General features: G+C 35.3%; 1 protein-coding gene across 1 annotated transcript in view; it reads left to right on the top strand.

Moving 5' to 3' along the window:
* Positions 1-17,411, top strand: part of LOC114219088 (multidrug resistance-associated protein 1-like) — an 88,219-nt gene that overhangs the window by 26,099 nt on the left and 44,709 nt on the right. Inside the window, exons 6-12 of the mRNA XM_028116523.2 lie at positions 3,632-3,886; positions 6,446-6,511; positions 8,540-8,677; positions 10,526-10,672; positions 12,437-12,521; positions 12,607-12,673; positions 13,075-13,201. Of these exons, the coding sequence (XP_027972324.1) occupies positions 3,632-3,886; positions 6,446-6,511; positions 8,540-8,677; positions 10,526-10,672; positions 12,437-12,521; positions 12,607-12,673; positions 13,075-13,201 (885 nt within the window). The remainder of the gene's footprint in view (positions 1-3,631; positions 3,887-6,445; positions 6,512-8,539; positions 8,678-10,525; positions 10,673-12,436; positions 12,522-12,606; positions 12,674-13,074; positions 13,202-17,411) is intronic.

Below are 17,411 nucleotides of genomic sequence, written 5' to 3'. Positions count from 1 at the left end.
GCAATACATGCCCTCCTTAATACCCATCGCCGGACTCATCCATCCCCCCACCCCCCTTCCCTCTAAAACCCTCAGTTTGTTTCTCGAAGTCCATAGTCTCTCATGGTTCGTCTCCTCCTCCGATTTCCCCCCCTTCATTTTTCCCTTCCTTCTCCTAATGTCCTCCATGCTCTTCCTTATGTTCCACAAATAAGTAAAACCATATGATAATTGACTTTCTCTGCTTGACTTATTTCACTTAGCATAATCTCCTCCAGTCCCATCCATGTTGGTGTAAAAGTTGGGTATTCATCCTTTCTGATGGCTGAGTAATATTCCATTGTATATATGGACCACGTCTTCTTTATACATTCATCTGTTGAAGGGCATCTCGGCTCCTTCCACAGTTTGGCTATTGTGGACATTGCTGCTATGAACATTGGGGTGTATATGGCCCTTCTTTTCACTACATCTGTATCTTTGGGGTAAATACCCAGTAATGCAATTGCTGGGTCATAGGGTAGCACTATTTTTAATTTTTTGAGGCACCTCCACACTGTTTTCCAAAGTGGCTATACCAACTTGCATTCCCACCAACAGTGTAAGAGGGTTCCCCTTTCTCCACAACCTCTCCAACATTTGTTGTTTCTTGCCTTGTCAATTTAACCATTTTAACTCGTGTAAAGTGGTATCTCAATGTGGTTTTGATTTCAATTTCCCTGATGACTAATGTTGAACATTTTTTCATGTGTCTGTTAGCCATTTGTATGTCTTCTTTGGAGAAGTGTCTGTTCATGTCTTTTGCCCATTTTTTGACTTGATTATTTGTTTTTTGGGTGTTGGAATTTGAGAAGTTCTTTATAGATCAACAGGAAGAAATTGACAACCTGAATATATATTTATATCTTGTGTGTGTGTGTGTGTGTGTGTGTGTGTTTGTGTGATTTCCTGAAATTTCTCCATGCTTTAATTCTTTTTAAAAAGTTATTTCATTTTGGGCGCCTGGGTGGCTCAGTCCTTAAGCGTCTGCCTTCAGCTCAGGTCATGATCCCAGGGTCCTGGGATCGAGTCCCGCATCGGGCTCCCCGCTCAGCGGGAAGCCTGCTTCTCCCTCTCCCACTCCCCCTGCTTGTGTTGCCTCTCTCGCTGTCTCTCTCTCTCTGTTGAATAATAAATAAAATCTTAAAAAAAAAAAGTCATTTCATTTTAAAAATATGTTTTCTCGGGGCCCCTGGGTGGCTCAGATGGTTAAGCGTCTGCCTTCAGCTCAGGTCATGATCTCAGGGTCCTGCGATCGAGTCCCACTCCCTCTTCCTGCCACTCCCCCTGCTTGTACTCTCCCTCTCTCTCTCTCTGGCAAATAAATAAAATCTCTTTGAAAAATATGTTTTCTCTAATTTCTGGGAAAAGTTTTTGAACATATCTACTCATAGTTTAAGAATTCCATTTGTTCTAATATCCATTTGGATTTTTGGTGCCTCCATTACATTTTTAAAAATTTGACAGTTGTGCTTTCAATTTGAAGTAATTTTTCTATTCTTACTCATTTTTAATGGATATCATGTTCTTTCACTATAAAGATTACAAAGAGATATTCATATATTTTTCATGTTTCTTGTGATATGTTTTTTCCAATAGGAGGTCATTCATTTGATTCCTTGGCTAATTTAGCTACTTTGAACTCTTCAATCTGCTAGTATTTTCATAAATACTAAATACTATTTATCTTTTCCTTCTAGAAGTATGAGAGGAAATATATTTGTTTATAATTATCAGTTGCTGGTGGATTCTATTAGAGATCAATGGACCTCTCTGAAGAAATATTAGAGACTTAATGAAATGAGAGTTCCTGTGCTTGGATTTCCATTGTTTTACTTGGCTGCATTAGGTGGTTAGTAACGTATCAGGAGGAGATTAAAGAGCTACCTTTGGAGGAGACATGGCTAAAGCTTCATTGTCATAGTGACTAGTATTTTTTCCTTTTTTTCTCTCTTGTGGCAGTAGTGGTCATTCTGTTTTATCATCAGCACAACTGTCCCCCCTTACTAGTCAGTAACAGAAATGTTTCCAATTTACTGCATAGAAATTTAAATGAGGATTGAACACTGCAGTAGCCATAGAGCTTGGGGGATCCTGGCACCTTGTGAACCTCCTAGTGCTGAGCAGTCCCTCCGGTGGGCCCCGTGGCCTCCCCCTTTGCATGAAGCCCTCCTGCTTTAAGCTTCGGAATGTTAGAAGAGGGCCACTGAAGCCCCTGACTACTTATTTTCCACATGAGCCTTTTATTGGGGGGTGGGTGTGGGACTTTGTATTATCCATTTATTGAAAAAACAGACTTTGAGTGCCTCCTGTTTCTCATTTACTCTTGCTAGTTCCACCTCTCTATCCTGTCTCTTTATTTGTTTTGTTTTGTTTTTAAGATTTTATTTATTTATTTGACAGAAAGAGAGAGAGAGCACAAGTAGGCAGAGTGGCAGGCAGATGGAGAGGGAGAAACAGGCTGTCCGCTGAGCAGGGAGCCAGATGTGGGGCTCGATCCCAAGACCCCAGGATCATGACCTGAGCCGAAGGCAGCCGCTTAACGGACTGAGCCACCCAGGCACCCCATCTATCCTGTCTCTTTAAATCAGTGTAGTGGAAATTCCTTAAAATTCTTGGCATATGAACGGACTTTTGCCTGGCTTCCAATACACATACCAATTCTCCACTCCTTTGACAATTTATTTATGCATTTCACTGGGAATTTTAAATGGGTGGAGAATTTAATAAATGAATTTCTGAGATCAACCTTAGTAAGAGTTACCAATAATTAAGCTTCAGAATATTGAATTCAATATACAAATATTAAAATAATTATGCACAGAAAGTGAGAATTGGGCTTTGGAAGAAAAGATATATTTCCATCTGCTCCAAGAAGCCTTTCCAGTATTTTTATCTCTCTAAATTCCCATGGCCCTTCTTAACTATTTTTATGCTTACAATCATCCTGTGTGGGAGGTATATGTGGGTGGGTGGGGGGGTGGACTCCACAACCAAATTATAACTTCTTGAGAATTGGGACAGTGTCATTTTTAAATTTTCTAGTTTCAAGCATAGTACATAGCATCAGTATTCATTAGATATTTATTGAATCATTTATGTACTTTGTATTGATAAAATTTAGATGGTTTAGCATTATAGGGGTGCCAACGAATAGAGGGGATCCTCAATGCTAGAAATCTAGAGTAGATATTTTTGTGTGTGTGAGTTCTGTGCCCAATGTGGGGCTTGAATTCATGACCTGGAGATCAAGAATCACATGCTCTCCTGACTGAGCCAGCTAGGTGCCCCTAGAATAGATTTCTTTTTGCAATTTTGTAATCAATAACTTGTAGAGGGTTTTTGGTGAATATATTTGCTTGGGAATCCAAATGTTACTCTCTACCAATATGCAGTGAAGTTTAAAACTATGTGTTTTGATCAGTAATTGTATTTTTCTTCATCTAAAAACATTTTTAAAAGTTTCAGTATTTCATAATCCTAACACATAAAGAATCTTGTAGATGTTCCTAAATATATATTGAAAATTGATATTAAAAGTTACCATTGTTTGACGATAAAGATGCCCTGTGATCTACAGAACTCTTTAAATATTTTGCCTCTCTTTTTTCAGGCCCTACTTGTATCTAATGTTTCTCGAAAGAGGTTTTCAACTGGGGAAGTTATTAACTTGATGTCAGCGGATGCCCAGCAGCTCATGGACTTGACAGCAAACCTCAATCTCCTCTGGTCCGCCCCTTTTCAGATCCTGATGGCCATATCACTTCTTTGGCAAGAGCTGGGTCCAGCTGTGTTAGCAGGGGTAGCAGTCCTTGTGTTTGTTATACCGATAAATGCTTTAGTTGCAACTAGAGTAAAAAAGCTAAAGGTAAGAAAAAGACTGCCTCATGTTACATATGTCAAACAGAAGCTGAATTTTCTGACTGGAGTTGACAATAACCATCTAGTTAATTCTGTACATGTGGAAATAATCCAGATTTATCATTCATTCATTCATTCAACCAGTATTGATTGGACATCTGTTCTGTGCCAAAGTACAGCAGTGAGGAGAACTGATAAGTTCCAGCTTTCATTAGAGGAGACAGGCATTAAGAAATAAATAAAGAACATAATGCCTGGTGTTAATTTGTATACAAAGAAATATAACTTAGGCTAGGGTGATAGAGTAACAATGAGCGCCATTTCACATACAGGGACAGTAAAGTCCTCAGGAAAGAAACAATACATCAGCAGGGCAAGGGAGGAAATCCATGTGGATGTCTGAGAAAAAGATTTACTAAGCAGAAGAAACAGTGTGCACATAGCCTGGAGGTAAGTGTATACTCATTTTGTCTGAAGAATGGGCTACATTGAGCGAGACGTGACTGCATATAGTAAGTAGATAGTTAAGTGCTTAACTGAATTCATTTAAATATTCTTCCTTTACATTCAGTCATTCATCTTACTATCAATACGTTTTTTGACATCTGACATGTACCAGACAGTGTGCACTATGCCGTACCGTAGGAATGGAGAGACGAGACACAGTTCATTGCACTGAAAAGCCACGTGCGCTGTCAGGGGGGAGACAAATGATTTCACGTGTTAAAGTAACCACACAGGTGCAGATGTATTGCTTATGACACTTACTTTATTATTTTAAACGGATCAAAGATTAATAATATCTATGTATGCAATAATATCTATGTATGGACATGGAAATATGTCAATCATATGTTAGGGGAAAAAAGAAAGAAACATGTATGTATGTACATGTGTATATTATGCATATATGTACATAAATATCCTTAATCCAGTTTTGAAAATGTGAATATACCAATGCACGTGGGTGTGATAGAGAGGCATAAATGAAGTTATGTAGATATAGATATAAATGGATTTGTATAAGCATAGAAATAATCTAGAGATAAAGCACCAGTCTTTTAAGAATAGTTACCTATAAGGGCGCCTGGGTGGCTCAGTCAGTTAGGTCGTCAGCTCTTGATCTCAGCTCAGACCTGGATCTCAGGGTCGTGAGTTCAACCCCACACTCAGCGTGGAGCCTACATTTAAGGAAAAAAAAAAAAAAAAGATTACCTGTAAAGTAGAATTAGATGGAAAGAGGGAAGATTTTTCACTTACTACTTTAATACATTTTTTTTAAAAGATTTTATTTATTAATTTGACACAGAGAGACACAGCGAGAGAGGGAACACAAGCAGGGGGAGCAGGAGAGGGAGAAGCGGGCTTCCCGCGGAGCAGGGAGCCTGATGTGGGGCTCGATCCCAGGACCCTGGGATCATGACCTGAGCTGAAGGCAGATGCTTAATGACTGAGCCACCCAGGCGCCCCTACTTTAATACATTTAAGTGATGAAGGTTTAGGCCTTCTTTTATATTTTCTGAATTTTTAAAATTCAAATTACCAAATAATTACCAAAATAATTACCAATTACCAAAAAGATGACTAGTCTTTAAAGGTGAGACTAGAATATACCATATAACTATGAAATAATTATGAATTATTAACACACTAGTATTTAGAATAACAAGCTTGTTTATAATTTTAATAAATACTTTTAAACTAGCTTTTTAAAAAATTCTGTATTTTAAGTAATTTAAATTCAAATATTTAGGAATGGAAATAGATTTGGGGACCTTAATATAGGGCCCTAAAACTTTCAAAGAGACTGCAATATTATGGACAAATATGCTAAGCAGAAAATATGCCTTTAATCACACAAACAGTATTATGAATGTTAACTTGTTTTTTTTTTTTGAATGTTAACTTGTAAATGTGTCCTTTGTTAGATATACAAATATTGTACTTATTATTATTTAAATCATAATTATGACAATATTTTTGGAAGAAATCCTTAAGAAGCAATACCCAAGCAATGATAAGTATAAAATAATATAAATGTTAAATATTTGAATAAATATACAGTAATTACATAAGATTTGCCAAAAAAGTCAGTATTTGAAAATATACATTTTAATCACAAGTATTAACACTCAGGATAGTGTACTTCAATATACAAACGTTTATTTTTATTCCTGTGATACTTCTCTTATAATATATATGTATTATATATGTAAATAATTGATAGAGTTTGGGGAATTTTACCCCATTTTAATAGAAGATGGATATTATTTTATTATTCAATTTTAAACAAATTACATCTAAATAAATATTATATTTTCTACTATTTTGCAAAATACACACCTTGCTTATATTCTGCTACTTTTAAGTTTTAAAATATCTATTTATAACTAATTTTAACATTAGCAATAGAATAATATTATATGACTATTTTAAGATGGTTTTCAACTAAATATTATATAAAATGGAGAGAATAGGCTGTATTTTGAAAAATAGCTGTGGCCATGTAAGTTAAATTATTAACAACCTTTGTCAAATATGCCTTCATTTTTTTCCCCTTAAATAGAAAAGCCAAACGAAGAACAAAGATAAACAGATAAAACTACTCAATGAAATCTTACATGGAATTAAGGTAATATACAAGGAACATGACTTTAATTTCACTGTTTAGAATATAGTCATGTTAGTCAATAAGTGAATTTTTATCATTCTTAATATCAAAGTAATTATACAGGTGTATATAACATTCTTGGCAGAGTATTTCAGATGTCAGATGTATAGGAATGCTTCTTGCTAAAAGAGTATTTAAATAAAACCAATAAAGTGCAGGTGTTTTCTCTTTGTTTCTCACCCAACAACTGAACACAAATATCCCCAAAGACACAAAATGTGACTCGTTTGAAGGGATTGGGTAGAAGAGATGGAATGAAGTAGGCAAGAATGGCCCTAACATCATCTTCAGTGTGAAGGCAGATTTATATGGGGGAATGATGACATGTCATTCCGGTTCTTTTATGTGGAATAGAAATGATCATACAAATGTGATTCTGCAAAAGGTATGTTATAAATTATGTGTTCCATAGGAAAGCTACACCCCATGCCATTAATATTTTCTCTATGATAAAAGAGTGAAACCAACCTCATGAACTTTTAGATAGATGATAGATAGAAATTCAAAACCTGGATTATGCTTTATCAGATTTTTCTAAAGGGCAAAATTTACAAAGCCCACATGGAATTTCCTTCTGGAATTGATAATTGCATAAGAAATTTCCTCTGTCTGGTGCATCTATCACTGTAAACATAGGTTATGCCCATTATATGTACACATTGATTCACTGTAGAAATCAATAAAAATTATGCTGTATTGTGCTGTGTAGAACTTTCACAACATTGAAAATTACTAAAGTGAAAGACATTGTTAGATAAAAGATACCCTGAAAGGAGACTGATACTCATTTATTTATCTAAAATTAAGAATAGCCTTAAGTAGCTCTGAAATTTAACTCAGATTAAATTATTGAATAACTGAGATGATGTAATAAGGTCATATACTCCCAAAGTAATGTGATCCAAATGCATCTTGTACCTCTCAGTGGGTTTAATTGATAACCCCTGTATTCATAAAAAGGACAGCGATGTATGTTTATAGGTTTTAAATATTGATACTCTTAAAAGGAAATTTATACTTATTAGTAGGACTAGGACAGTGTAGATAAAATAAAGAACATCTCCTAAAGATATGAGCAAAGTCTAAAATTTGAAATAGCAGTCCCAGCAGTGAATACACTAGAATACTGGTAGAGGACCAAGTATAGGCAAGTTGAAAGTATAACATAGTTTAAAGGTGTGGAGGGTCAGCATCCCAGGGGTAAGGGTAACAGATACCATGGCCTCTCTCTGATAATGATAATAGCTACCAATTAGTGAACATTTTCTATGGATCACACACTGTACTTATCACTTTATATCTGTTTCCTCATATAATTCTTATGAACCCCAAGAAAATAATTTCTCATTCTCATTATGCAAACAAGGAAACAAAGTGTGCAATTACGGGTCATGTGTAAGTTCACAGAACCAGTGGGAGATTTTTTAGGGTTCTCCAGAGAAACTGAACCAAGAGGATGTGTGTGAATATATATATATATATCCCAATTTACAATCTCAAAAACACCAGTCACCTTTCCGAAAATGGCTTCTAGTCCCATGCCATCAGTTTCCAAGAAATTGGGAGTCCAGGGAGAGGGGCATAGCTATTAAGAAATGGGGAGTGGATTGAAGTGAGAGTTGGACCAGCAGGAAAAGTACCAAGATTAAGCTAAACAGAAACTGCTATGGAGTTCATGCCAAGAGCTGGGATGTTGCCAAAGTCTGACTCAAGAATAAGCTATTGGTGGGTAAGAAGGACATAAGGCTCGAGAGAGATGGTGATCTTCCTCTCCCAGCCACCTACCCCACCCCCCGCAAAAAAAAAGCCCACAATTCAAGGAAACATTTTGACTCAGCTGAAAATAGGAGCACTTTATGAGTTCACCATATTTTTTTTTAACTTTCACAATTGTGTGTGGGGGTATGCTGTGTATATTTGCATGTATGCATGTTTTTATTTTTTCTATGATTATGATTATCAAATAGTTATTGTCTGATTCCTTTACAGATCCTCAAACTTTATACATGGGAACCCTCCTATAAAAAGAAGATTATTGAAATTCGAGAGCAGGAATTGGAAGTTCAAAAATCAGCTGGGTATCTTGCTGTATTTTCTATGCTGACATTAACTTGCATTCCATTCTTGGTGAGTGCATATAATATTTCCTGTTTTGATTTTCAAATTTGATTTGCAGATTCACCTCCAAATTACTTGGAATTGCAGTGTCCAAAGTGAAATCTATATCTGAAATAAAATTTTCAAGAAATGCAGTCATTGACTTATGTAGATTAGGGAATGGAAGTTTTAAAGAAGGGGAAAATATGTGCATTCTCATTGGTCTGTATTTTTTACACATAATAAAATTTTACTTCTTTGTAAATTTCTCACAGAACAAACATGTGCTAGTCTATTCTTAAACAATATAACCTGCATTTCAGAGGTTCATTTCAGCTCTAGAATGTCTTGATTTGTGTGATTAATCCCTTTTAATTAAGCAAGACCCAACACACACCATATAGAGTTGGGAAGAGAATTAACATTCATTGAGTGTTTCTCCTGCATGCCAGATAAGTTATAGAGATTGCCTTATTTCATTCTTGCAATAATAAGGCCTTTGCTTTTTTCATTTTACAAATAGGGAATGGAAGTCCATTCTAGTTTGGGAAACATCCTCAGAGTTATAGAATTAGTATTTGGAGGCAAATTGATAGGAACTGAGGGCATTCTCCATCATTACCGTGTACACATTAGGAGCACTATGCTATTTAAACTAGAGTATAAATTGCCTTGAGGTATGAAGCAATGAGTGAAAGCAAAAGGATAACGAAACCACATAGAACTGAAGCATCAGTTTTTTGTTTTTTTGGTTTTTTTAAAGATTTTATTTATTTTCTGACAGAGAGAGATAGCGAAAGAGGGAACACAAGAAGGGGGAGTGGGAGAGGGAGAAGCGGGCTTCCCGCGGAGCAGGGAGTCCAATGTGGGGCTCGATCCCAGGACCCTGGGATCATGACCTGACCCGAAGGCAGACACTTAACAACTGAGCCAGCCAGGTGCCCCTGAAGCATCAGTTTTAATCAAAGTTACCATTCCTGGTGGTCATAGAGTCAGGAGAAATTCCATATGTCTCTTTTATTGGTAATTTAAAATATTGTTATTTTTTATTTAAACAAATATGTGGGGATTATGAAAATAAAAGCAATATTTACATTTGGAATTCTTTGGTAAAAATGTCCAAGAAGCATTTGCTTAAGGTAAGTCCTAGGTACATGATACTCAGTACATTCTCATGCATACATGAACTTTTCTGCCATTTCTAAATGCAAGTTACAGGAGTAAATATAAATGTTATGAGCCATAATTTATTCATACTTTCTTCAGTTAATTTTATGACTCACAGAAAGTATAATCATTACATATGAATCAGAATGTATACACATACCATTGGAAAATAAATTTACATAATAAACCATTTTGAAAAAAAGATCAATTAGTATACATTTTATTTTATTTTACTTTTTAAATTTATTTGTCAGAGAGAGAGAGAGCACAAGCAGGGCAAGCGGAAGGCAGAGGGAGAAGCAGACTCCCCGCTGAGCGAGGAGCCTGATGCAGGACCTGATCCCAGGACCCCAGGATCATGACCTGAGCCAAAGGCAGATGCCCAACCAACTGAGCCACTGAGGCATCCCGGTTAGCATACATTTTAAATGGGAGTAATAACTCTAGTAAGAACACAGTGTCTTACAGAAGAGAGCTGGACCGCATGGTCTCAAGGATGCCATGGTCTAAGATACACAATTGTATGATCTGTATATCTTAGTGAACTGAACATTTATTTTCTATTCTTCAGCAATCGTACTGAATAGTACTGAATTTTGGTAAACAACAATAAAAAAGGTTTTAAATTTTTTCCCCTAATTTTTGGAACCTTAACTCTTCCTGTCATTAGCACTGAGTAATTGAAGGAAGGAACATGTCTCTATTTTTCAGGTGTCCCTGGCGACATTTGGCATCTATTTCTTATTGGATGAAGGAAACATTTTAACAGCCACCAAAGTGTTCACATCTATGTCTTTGTTTAATATTTTGAGGCTTCCTTTATTTGATTTACCAATGGTAATCTCAGCTGTGGTCCAGGTACATCCAAAATATGTTTAAACTAAGAATCATTCATCTACTGGAGTCTATGGTTTTGCACATTTTCTTTCTTTCTTTTCTTCATTATTTATTTCTCTTTCTGTGGTTGTTTTACACTGCTTTCAGAATTACTCTCCCTGAATTAATGAGTAATAGAAAACATTAAAGAATGGAAGGAATCATGTCTTCTTTGCCTATGCTTTTCTTCTATCAAAATGACTTTTAAGTATTTTAATATAAGATTTTGTTTTCTTTGCTAAGTGTTAGTTTCTTTTATTTAGCTTTTTAAAAGCTGGGGTCAGACGCTATGCCATTAAAAGGCTCATTTTCTGTTTTCAATTGAAAAATTTTTAGCGAGGTGCTTTCCATGGAACTGGAAAGGAATGTTCTCCCAGGGTTCAGCAACATTTCATCTGCACTGAGTGAATAAAGCAGGGAGACAAGTGCATTGCTAGTATCAGTCTGTCAACAAACCATGTATGAGGTATTTGGTTCAGCCTACCTTCACCATAATCTCCAGTCTCTGGAGATTCTTGGAATACTATAAGGAGTACAAACCTGCTAAAACCACAGGGAATGTGAAGAAGTGAGTTCCTTGAATCCTCTGCCCTGAGATTTTCTGTTAAATTTTTTGAATGTCAGGTTTGGATTGCCTGGGTGTCCCCCACTGAATCCTTTTTCTCAAGTCTGTGTTCATAAACAAAGTGAAGCTTGGCTTATTGGAACCAAGAACAACTTTGCCTTTAAATTTTTATATTATTTGAATAAATAGTAATTTACAGTTACTTCATAGTAACTATAATAGTAATAATGATATTAAATTATATTGAAATTATAATAGTAATAATAGTATATTATTTCAGTAAAGAATTAGATAGTAAATACCAAGTAATCCACTTTTGTTATAGCATGCCTTTTTTTGTTGTTGTTATTTTACTAATAATGACCAACAGAGGGCATAGAAGTACTATTGATGTGACTTAACAGTTGTTTCATAGCATTCTTCTCTTAAGAAAAATGCCATTCTTAGAATAAGTTTTGTTTTGCTTTTGAAATTGGAATCTAGCTAAAGGTCTGGTATCTCAAAGTGTTCTCCAACTCCTAGTGGTACACTTCTGCTTTCACTAAATAAATACAGAGAGCAATTATCAAAAGAAAGAAAGAGAAGGAAAGAGAGAAGCAACCCTGCATACTAATATGATACACTTGGTAAACAAAACCATGGCCCAGTTTCATCTTATCCACTAACAATAGATGTCTTCTAGCGTCGAGTGAATAAAAATGTACTAGAAATTTCATGTAAGTTAGTTTCAGGAAAACAAAATTGATTTTATTTATCCTAATAGTAGCTAAGCATTTTGTAGCTATTTTACTGAAACTCAGTGTTATTATTGCCAAAGCTATTGTTTAATATTCAGAAGCCAAATTCATTCAACAGTTCTGATGTTGTTTTTAAAAACTAATCTTTCTATAATTATTAATTAGTTATTATGGTTTTCCTAGAGTGTTAAGAAGGAATTTTTGTTTCTTTTTCTCATGCCTTCCTGCATAAATGACATCTGTTTTGATCTTTGATTCTTGAAGCCGTTCTTTCTTTTTAGGAATGAAATTATTTATAAACATTAGAACAATTCAAACTATGCTTGCTGAATATTTAATCCGTATCTTCAGTTTGCATCACAAATTTTTAATCGTGCTGTAAGTCTTTTTAGTTGAAGTTCTACTTGACCCCCAAATAAATTCTATCTGTGTTTATTTTGATAGACAAGAATATCATTGAATCGTTTGGAAGATTTTCTCAACACCGAGGAGCTTCATCCTCAAAATATTGAAACAAACTACATAGGAGGTCAGCATTTCCTCTGTACTCAATATTTATTTGACTTCCGGGCTGAAGATAATTGGCTCTCAAATGTATTTATTTTTCTTCTCAGATCATGCCGTTGGTTTTACAAATGCTTCCTTCTCTTGGGGTAAAACAGGGATTCCAGTACTAAAAAAGTAAGTCATGGTTTGAGAAAAATGAAAAACAAAAATTTTTTTTTAGCATTGAATTCTAAAGTGTTCCATATTTTTATTTCTTAGCATTTTTAAAGGAAAAGATGAATATATTGAAATTTACAAGACTTTTCTTTTTTAACCTCTCATAATACCTTCTGTTTTTATGGATTTTTTTTTTTTTTTTTTTTTTTACTCTCTTGTTTTCTATTCATTTCCTCTGTTTCCTCTGCAGCATTTATTGTTTGCATTTTGGAAGGTTGGGTATTCATAGAATAATTTAATATCATAGGAATAGCAGCAATTTCAAGGACAATGCTCAGCACTCTAACTTATCTGGGAATAAACATTAAAAATGTAACAAGAACTCCCTATATCATCTCTCTCCTTTTCTTGTCATGCAGCTTGAACATAAAGATTCCAGAAGGAGCTTTAGTGGCTGTTGTGGGGCAAGTTGGATCTGGAAAATCATCTGTGCTTTCTGCCATTCTGGGGGAAATGGAGAAACTTACAGGAGTTGTTCAAAGAAAGGTAAAGCCAACAGTACATTCAGTCCACATCTCCTAGTGTAATAGGCTATGGCCAACACATGGTTAGCGCCAATAAGAATTTATCAAATCAAATTGAAGATGCAAGTATTTAATGGGCATTTCTAGTTTGTAGCAAACATTTCAATTTCCACAAAAATTGATTAGCTATGGATGGATTAGTAATAGCATTCTGTCCTCCAAATACTTTAGCGAATCATTTATGAATGATTATGGTAATTGTTTGATGATATTAACTGAATTGCAACCAATTATAGAGAAACTAACACAATTTATATTTTAATTTGATTTGGTTTCTAATTATCATTCATTGCAAAGTTACCTAAGTAATTACAGGCACATTTCCAAGAAGTCTTGTAGTTGCTCAGGGGTAGGGTCTTTGACCCAGAAAAAAAAAATCAGAAAAATAATAATATTATTATTTTTTATTTTATTATGTTATGTTAGTCACCATACATTACATCATTAGTTTTTGATGTAGTGTTCCATGATTCATTGTTTGTGCATAACACCCAGTGCTCCATGCAGAACGTGCCCTCCTTAATACCCATCACCAGGCTAACCCATCCCCCCACACCCCTCCCCTCTAGAACCCTCAGTTTGTTTCTCAGAGTCCATAGTCTCTCATGGTTCATCTAAATAATATTATTTTTAAATACTTTTAAGTTTCAGCCCTTGGACTATGGAGAGGACTACTCCAAACCTTTTGTTCTATTCTTAAAAGTCAATAGGAATAAGAATTCAACAGGTTGTTAATCAACTGTTATTTTTTTGAAACACTAGACTAATGAGTTTTAGATTTAACTAACTCTTAGGTAAAATACTAACCTAATTCTTCCTTCTCATTTCTGACAAGATGGAGAAGTTCTATGGATGTGAGACCAGTTACTTCACAGTTTTTCTCTCTAGGAAGAATCAACTCCAACTCTTTCATTTTTCTTCATAATATGTATTTCCTCATATCCTTATGTCTTTTCTGATTCCAGTCCTCTAATGATTATCCCTTTATTTTTTCTTTTCTCTTTCAGTATTATTATTATTATTTATTTTAGGATCAACTATGGTATCTGGGACTTTTTCTGATAAGATTATACTTAATGAATACCACTACTTTAAACCTTAAGTATACTGTCTTTGTACCCTTATGTTCTTCATAATGATTGTAGTGAGTCATTTGTCTATAGTTGAAGATGACTGTAACTTATCTTAGGCCAGTGAGTATCCTTTAAAAATATGATTCTCGGGCGCCTGGGTGGCTCAGATGGTTAAGCATCTGCCTTTGGCTCAGGTCATGATCCCAGGGTCCTGGGATTGAGTCCTGCATCGGGCTCCCTGCTCAGCGGGGAGCCTGCTTCTCCCTCTGCCTCTCTCTCTGTCTCTCATGAATAAATAAGTAAAATCTTAAAAATAAATAAATAAATAAAATCTTAAAAATAAAATAAATAAAAATATGATTCTCATATTGACTTTATTTTCATTTATTTAGTGTCTTCAGCTGTTTGTACCGAGCAATTATTGCACACATACTATGTGCCTGGCACTTAGTACTAGGGAAACAGGCATGAATATGATATACCCTTCTTTTTACTGTTTATTGTCTAGTGAGGGAGATACAAAATCAATTATGACAAGTGTTTAAATCAGATAAAAAAATGAATCAAAGTATAAAAAACAACAAACTCTGAAGAGTTAGAAAAATTATCAGATTTTTACTTGATCTTAAAAAAATATTTAGGAATTGATCAAGATAAAAACAATATCAATTCTGGATTTCATCTAATGCATTAATGTGCAAAGACCTAGCCTGGTTCTTGGCACAGAGTCAGCTAGCTCCCTGTGAATTTTTATGGTTATTGTTATCTTTATTATGATTGTTGAAGTACTCATGGTAAGATTTAAAGATTATTTCTGATCCTTTGAAGGTTTGAAATTAAGAAAACGTTCATGGTGATGCAAGAAATTATAACAATGCTGTTACTAATCACAAGACAGAGAGGACAACCTTTGTTTATATTAAGCGAGAGTTGTGGAAGAGACAAGATATTATCTATCAATAAAATTGACAGTTTTGTCCTTCAGGAAGTTCTTTGGTCTGGACCAATGGCAGGATATGAGGATATGGGGATAAATTATTTCCCAAAACTTTTTTTTTTTTTTTTTAAGAGAGGGAGAGAAGGGCAGGGGAGAGGCAGAGGGAGAGGGAGAGAGAGAATCTTGAGAATCTTAAGCAGGTTCCACACCCAGCGCAGAGGCTGTCTTGGGGCTCAATCTCACAACCAGGAGATCGTGACCCAAGCTGAAACCAAAAGTCAGACGCTTAACCGATTGAGCCACCCAGGAACTCCTCAAAACATTTTTAATCCTGAATTTATAACTGTCATTCTTATCATCTCTAATTTAATAATAATAATAATAATAATAATAATAACGAACTTAACACTTAGTGTTTACAAGGTGCTTTTATGTTTTATCTTTCTGTTCCTCAAGGTTTCCTATGAGCACTTTTTTGAGGCATATCATATCACAACATTCAACCTTCAGTCTCCTTGTTCTCAATATCAGAGAACACACCAGGTACCATTCATGCAAACTTTTCAGTATCCAGTGTTCTTTAATGGAACCTTAGAGATTTGGAAGACAGTTTTTGAGTTAGCAAAACTTCTGTTATGGTTTCATTATTAAGAATAAAATGAAATAAAAACACATTTTCATTTGTATATGAAATTGAAATAATAATTATTCTAAAAATTAAAGGAAGAATTTATACCTTGTGAAAATGGATCAACTCTTCTTCAGCTCCAGTCACACCAACACATCAAGTCTATAGCTCTCAGTATAGTATTTAGTTTCTGTTTTATATTTTGCACCATTGTTCCTGTTCTTCAGTCTTTTTTTTGGTGTTCTTCCTCTGTTCCCCTTATCTTGCTAAGTATATAAGTGTTCAAAATCTCTATCACTTGAGAATTGATTTAATATTATTTTAGTCAAAGGTTATTCAGGGTAAGGCAATTCAAGAGCAATTACTTTTGTGTTCAAGATCAAGTCAGATCAGAATTACATTGTTTGGGATCGAAAGCCACTCCATGTCTTACGTGCTCAACAAAGAAGAATTAAAAGTTAATCTTTGATTTATAAAGTACCTGGAGAAATCAAAAGGCTAATAGTTACACACATATCTGTAGGTTAGTAGGGCAAAAAGTACTTTAAGTGTCTTGTATTGTGTAGTCAAAATAAATTCTCTAAAATCAGTGTATGGATAGAGTCCATGGGGCAGATCGAAAGGTAAGTCTCTAGTTTAAATTTTGTGGGTCCTTTCTAAGAAAAGAAGGGTTAGTTAAAAGGATTTATTATACAGTAAACTGTCATATATTCAGGAATCATTTTGAGTCATAAAATCATCAAAAAGTAAGCATAGGAGTAGTGAGTGTGTGGAAGATACAGATGTGCCACCCAGATACCCTAGGTCTAGCAAGGGCTTGCCTCCCAGCCCTGGGAGTACATACAGCAAGTTAGCTCCTTCAGGGTTGGCCTGCTAACAAATGGCCTGGCTGAGGCCTCACAACTGAAAGCCAGGCCAATTTAGCCTAACACGGAACAACTCTGATGGGTAATACTCTATATCTCTCTAGAGGGTTGGTCAAAGCTTTGTTGGATCTGGATCACGGTGTGACTTCTCCATCCACCCAATCCTCCTACCTTCTTTCCTTCCACAAGAATTGATTCCAAATAAACAACTTGCACTCCAGGCTCATTGTTATGCACTAAACTGTGTGTTCCCCCAAAATTCATATGTTAAAGTCCTAATCCCAAGAATGTGACTGTATTTGGAGATAAAGTCTTTAAAGAGGTAATTAAGATATAATAGGGTGGGCCTTAATCCAATATGACTGGTGTTCTTAAGAGAAGAAGAAATTAAGACACACATACCCACACAGAGAGGGAAGGCCATGTGAAGACTCAAGAAAAGGCAGTCATCCACAAGCTAAGGAGATAGGCCTTAGAAGACATCAACCTTGCAGACAACTTGTCACACTTCTAGCCTCCAGAATTGTGAGAAAAGAAATTTCTGTTGTCTAAGCAATCCAGTCTGTGGTATCTTGTTAACGGCAACTGGAGCTGACTAATACAATCAGCCTCTGCTTCCAGAAAACTCCACCAGAGACAGATAACTTTGATAGAAACTACAGGGAAAG

This window comes from Eumetopias jubatus, unplaced genomic scaffold (assembly GCF_037043125.1).
Source record: "Eumetopias jubatus isolate StellerSeaLion01/CBP00866 unplaced genomic scaffold, mEumJub1_p1.0 scaffold_1, whole genome shotgun sequence".
In the NCBI taxonomy this organism is placed as follows: Eukaryota; Metazoa; Chordata; class Mammalia; order Carnivora; family Otariidae; genus Eumetopias; species Eumetopias jubatus.
The sequence above is the reverse complement of the archived record's forward strand: the minus strand, read 5'-3'. Positions and strand labels throughout refer to the sequence as shown.